The sequence below is a fragment of the Rhamphochromis sp. 'chilingali' genome, assembly GCF_963969265.1.
Source record: "Rhamphochromis sp. 'chilingali' genome assembly, chromosome: 1".
Lineage (NCBI taxonomy): Eukaryota > Metazoa > Chordata > Actinopteri > Cichliformes > Cichlidae > Rhamphochromis > Rhamphochromis sp. 'chilingali'.
Window position 1 is genome coordinate 12,170,598 of NC_137929.1, and position 6,000 is coordinate 12,176,597.

The 6,000-nt window shown below is 39.4% G+C and overlaps 1 protein-coding gene across 1 annotated transcript in view; it reads left to right on the forward strand.

Moving 5' to 3' along the window:
- The window catches only part of zanl (zonadhesin, like), a gene marked incomplete at its 5' end in the record, with an annotated part of 102,097 nt that extends 98,877 nt beyond the window's left edge, over positions 1-3,220 (forward strand). The window contains 4 exons of the mRNA XM_080899106.1: positions 176-319; positions 811-907; positions 1,114-1,157; positions 2,648-3,220. Of these exons, the coding sequence (XP_080755232.1) occupies positions 176-319; positions 811-907; positions 1,114-1,157; positions 2,648-2,703 (341 nt within the window). The 3' untranslated portion in view covers positions 2,704-3,220. The remainder of the gene's footprint in view (positions 1-175; positions 320-810; positions 908-1,113; positions 1,158-2,647) is intronic.
- Between the last annotated feature and the right edge of the window lie 2,780 nt (positions 3,221-6,000).

Here is a 6,000-nt window from a genome sequence, read left to right on the forward strand (position 1 = left end):
GTTAAAAAACTGATGTTTTTTCACAATTACCTCGTTTTTTCCTAAAACTTTATAGATTCTCAGTTTAATTCCGTGATTATGTGTTTCCTGTTGTGAATAAAATATCTTACAAATTAACTGAGAAATGAACTAAATTAAACTGTCAACAACAACACCTATTTTTGTCTTCTTGCAGCAAGTCCCTGCCTCAATTACCCCTGTTTGAACGAAGGCACATGTCAGGACTCAGGCAACAACACGTACACCTGTCTGTGTGCAGAAGGCTTTGAAGGCACAAACTGTGAGATGGAAGTGATGCCACCCACCGGTGGAGGACTTGGTACGACTGAAACATGACTTCATTCTTTAAAGCTGTCACATTTCCTCGTGAACTTTCCTGTTTCTATACTACTCTTTGTGTCTGCGATGTCTTTGTGTGTCTTTGTGGATGCAAGACTAAACACAGAAACATTTTAGTATCTAACACTGAAAAACTAACGTTCAGCTAGATGTCTCATACTTCACTGTTTATCATCATAAGATCTGTTTGCACTAGGATCAGCTGATATCAGAGGTATTAGCCAACACGGCGTTCTGGACTAAAGTAGAATTATAATGTCCGTGGTTGATATAACCCAGAAAAGTGACAATATAATGTCGAGATAAGAGGTATCATATAAAATATTGACTTAATATCTCCTCCAAGCTCAGTTTCAAATTCATGTAAGGACCCTGCACTCACTGTGATTGGTCAAATGAATTATTTCACTGAGAGTGGAGGACATATGGTTAACGGTTAAAGACTTTGTTTCTCATTTTTGTGTGTTTCAGAAACTAAGTGGATTATCCTGATTGCGGTTCTGCTCCCAGTTGCTGTCATTATCATCACCGTGACTACCATTGTTCTTGTTTGCAAAAAGAAAACCATGTGAGTGTTAACAGATCATCTTAACAAAAATATGCGCTTGAATAAGTATGTCTGTGTCCACTGTATGAACACAAATACATGTCTTAAAAATATATCTGGGCCAATATTTTTTGTTTTTTCCAAATACCGTTATAAAACTTCAAATAAATAAATAACTGTATGCATGCACACATTAAAGTCTCTAACCTCCGTTTTTCTCTTTTCAGGAAAAAGAAGAAGAAGGAGACAAATATCAGCATGGAATCAACAAGTAAGGATCAGGAAAAAGATTAAATGAGCTTAAAAACAAATCCCCAAAACGCAATAAAGCTGCTCTACCACAATAAACATCTAGTTAGTGTAACACTTGCTACTGTTAGTAGTTGTTGTTGTTGTTTCCATAATGTCACTATAAGCATCAAATTGAAAGGGTGTGTAGCAGTCAAGCTCCTGCTCATCAAATCCACATGACCATCAGAGTGACCAGTTTGCTGGGCTGGAACATTCAGGTGTATATTAACACTACACCACCAGGCAAGGATGTGCCAGCAAATCCACTCAAAGGTCTGACAGTAAAAAGCACAACGAAAGAGCAAAATATAAAAATCTCAGACTCTGTGTGCCTCGCTCAGCATGTTATGGGTAAAAATCCACGACAGCGTCCTTCGAATAAGAATAAGTGTCGCTTGTTCGGAAGCTTTTTCTCTCTTAAAAAAAGGAGCATGGCAGCCCACCTTAGGTCTGCAAAGACTTCTCTTCCTGTCAAACTGTCAACAATAGTAGAGGAGGGATGTGCTGGTCGCAAGTGTGAGTAATTCCACAGATTAGAAGTAGGTGGGTTTCTGCTTCTCGAGTCCAATTAAAGTCAAAAACACAAAAATCACAGGAGAGGAGCAAAGGTCTACGCCAGCTGTTTTATTAAACAGAGAAGCTCAGCAAAACAGAAGGAAAGGCAAAGCTCCCCTAGGGTGTTCGCTGTTAGCGCATGCAGGTTGGGACCAACCCCAACGGACAGACAGCAGGAAAAAGCCCAGAGGACTTTCCCAGATCCCCTTCTACAGGAACTCACCTCCCTGCTGTGGAGTAACTTTCCCACGCGCCCAAAAACAGCAGGTGCAGGGTCAAGTACGGGCCAGGACTCTGGCTGAGGGCCCAGCACAAAGGGGCACCCTTAAATTAACCCTTTGCTTTGCCTTCTGACAATAGGTCACAACATGGTCAAAGGTCACACATTACTACAGCAAACAGCGTACTTTTTGTGATAATCTTATGATGTACATGTGAATAATACTTGGCCTAACTACATCAAATATATGGGTTAAATACTTTACATAATAATAAACACTCCATCGTAGGTTAATAGTGTGTTTCAGTATCTCTGTTACCATGTTACTATTTTCTAAGAGCTGCATGAAAAATGTTTATTGTGTGTGTGTGTGTGTGTGTGTGTGTGTGTGTGTGTGTGCATGCGTGCGTGTGTGTGCATAAGGGCAAAATACCTCATGCCTAATATTCTACGTGAAAGCTATCTAGTACAGATAGATATACAGTGTATAGAGTTATATAGGTATACATGTCATACAAAAATCCACCACAGGGGGTGATGAAGGGGCAACATGAACTCCTCTGTATACCAGAGTCAAATGTGATGTCATCTCTCTGACAACTAAAGCTTTGTGTATAAATACTCGTATGTATATAATGTGTGTGTATTTTACTTATTTTTCAGCTCTAATATGTCTCCCATGTCTTCTGTTTTAGGTGTTCCATACACAAACATTGATAACCAGAAAAAGGAGAAAGTCACTGCTTTTTGATGACAAACTTCAATGAAACTATTTTTTCTCTATGTAACCACTTGTCATGTCAAAGAAGAGTAAAAATGAAGATAAGACTTGCTTATTTGTTTATTTGTTGCTTTTTTAAGTTATGCTTGAACATGTCATTTGAAGTGAATGTTTAATTAAATAAATAGTTATATGTGTATGTGCTTCTTGTAGTGTCTGCCCACAGTTTTTCAGAGTAATAAGTTCCACCCTGTCTTTACTTCAGAGTGTGCCCATTACTAACCTGCTGTCTAATAACCAGCCAGTAGATGTAGAGAGAGACAGCAAAGCGAAACACCACTGTCCCCTCTGCACCAAAGCTCATGGAAAAAACGACTGAAAGTAGAAAACCATTCTGTATTCAGGCAAATCAAACATTTTTCATTCTTTTGGGAAAACATGAACTCCAGACAATCTGATGGAGTCACTAAAATCATATATTAAAACAAGAATAGGACAACATTCCTCTCAAAGAAACCTCAGTTCTGAAATATTTGCAGACTGTTGAACGAATAGGAAACGCTGCACATTAGTACGCACTGCCATATCTCCTCTTTTTTGATAAATGTTGCTGTTATCAAATTTCAAATTATTTTTCCCAAAAAATCCATTTTAAATACTGGAAGTTCTGTTGTGAATAATAAATGTTTTTACAAAACTGGCCCGCTCTGTTTGTATTTACCTTTTACATGGAGTCCAAACGTTTTCAGAGCATTTGTAAGAGAGGTGGCACATTTCTGGAAAAAGTCTTTGGACAGATACAATCAAGTTTAACTTGTATCCAAATGATGGGAAGATAAAAATATAGAGAAGGAAAGGAACACCGCATGATCCAAAGCACATCATCATCTGTGAAACACCGTGGAACGTGAAGTGTGCCGGGCTACAATCACTGTGGAGAGTCAGCAAAGTGCTATAACACACTGCAAATGGGGGAAAAATGTATACTATTACCGCGCAAGCAGTAGCTGGTAGTCGGGCCACATGCGTGTCCTTGTGCAGTTGAACATAATCAACAAAGTCCGCTTGTAGTTGAAAACAAACAGGCAAACATTTATTTCCAGTCTTGAAATACAGTGATCCGTTTGAATGTTCCTGTACACGGTAAGAAAACTGTTTGACTCCACAGCTAGTTAAAGCCCCGTTACTCCACACTCGTGCACGGTTACCATGTATTAAAGGAACAGTACGTCAAAATTAAATAAGGAAAGAAAATACAATTTAATTGTAAATATTACGCTAAACAAAATTATATAGTAAAAACTGAAATTCCCTATTATCTTACACTTATCCAAACTAATTCAAATTATTAACAAATATACATTCTGTGCAATCTGAGTAAACTAAGAGATGATTAGACCTTTATCTTACACAGTATACTGTAAATGCAAGCTACATGTTTTTAAAGGCAAAACACAGGAAATTGTTCACGAGCCCAGCAAGTCAACTGTCCTCTACTCAACAGAGTTATCAAAGAACAATGCAGAAAACCCAGGAACTGAAGGCAGGGCAATAAAAGCCTGCCAGAGCATGTCACGGGCATCTGATGATGTAAATGAGCTCTAGATTTTAGGGTCACTGACTGCAAAGGATTTTATTCATATATTTAAAAAACAAACTCCTATATTTACAAGTTTAGCCTCTAAAACGTGGGAGAACATCTAACTAATGACCAGCTGGTCAACTCTACTAAAAATACACGTCTGAAAGTATGAATAGAGAATATTTTGCAGAGGTTTTATACATATTTTTATTCACAGCTTTATACAGTGTAGAACAACTGATGACACTATGAAATCCCAAATTTATTAAGAAAGTGAGCTCAAACTTACAGTCAGTCATAAAAAAGAAGAATCTAGATCGATCTATGCACGCACGCACAAACGCACAGACTTCATAGTTTCTCACACGGTACAAAATACTAAATAATCAGGAAGTTGTCACGGTCCGCTGTGACGGACCGAGTGGAGAATGCGTGTAATGGACCCAGGTGCGTACACAAGTGAACAGACGGGAGTGAGCTTTAACAGAAGGCGAGCCTTTATTATGGCTGAAAACAAGGTGTGCAAATACAGCAGGGATGGCGTGGCTAAACAAAAACCTAAACTGGTGTTATGGTTCGTTCGAGTTAGGGAAGAGAAGAAAGCAAGCCCAAGCCGAAGTAGGTGTCAAAAATAGTGATCTTTATTACACACTTTGTGCACTAAGTGTGGGAAAAGACAATTTGCAATCGAATCCTCTCGTCAACTGAAGCATCAGTCTCCTTATATTGCCATTATGACATCACAGTTGGATCTTTACTGGAAATGATCTCAAATGATGACAATTCCCCGCCTATCACAAAGTTTTCCCTTATATAGACATCAACTGCTACTCTTAAGAGAAAAACAAGTGTGTATTACATTGTGCATTTTGTGAAAGTGTATCTATCAGAGAAACTGTCCTCAGACGACCCTCCTATTATTACTAAATGTGTAGGTGAACGTGCGTGTGTGTTACATAAGTGCGTGCATGTGGTTACAGGCCGGCGTACGTGCAGAACTACACGCAGGCCTGGGCCCAACAGGACTAGTGGGTCTGTATGGTGTGACTGCACTAAAGTGCAACAACTTAAGTAGATAACAAGAATGATACAGAACCTCACTGAACAGTCAGTGTGCATTAATATTTGCTCAAAGTAACACAAATGTAATTAAAAGATTATTCTGTCAACCGATTTAACAATGGTAAATGATTAATCAATGATAACTGATTGTGAGAATACAAAATAAAATATCTCCTGATCACACTCCTCCTCTTTGGCCTTTTGAAAAAAGGCCAACATTTAGAGATATTGTGTCACTCCTCCGTCCAGGCGGCTTCTCGCAACGGCATCATATGTTCCGGACCAGCTGACCCAGCTGAACCAGAAGCTATGGCCCTGCTCACCAGATTACCCAACACCTGCCTCACCAGAGGAATGAGACAACACCCGATCAGCAACAAACCTAGAAAAACTAAAAGAGAAAACATGGCAGACATAAACAATCCCTTGTATTGCCCAAAAACAGATGTGAACCAGTCTCCCAGCCTCGAGTTCACGCCTGATTGCTCATGCATGGTTCTAGATAACGCTTTCAGATTCTCCAGCGCCCGCGTGACCGTTCCGTCCGGAGCTGTATTGTTGGGAATAAAGGTGCAACATAAATCTCCGAACATCGCACACACGCCTCCCTTCTCAGCCAATAACATGTCCAGCGCCATGCGATTTTGGATTCCCATTAACGACGTCGGACCTAATTGTTCTGC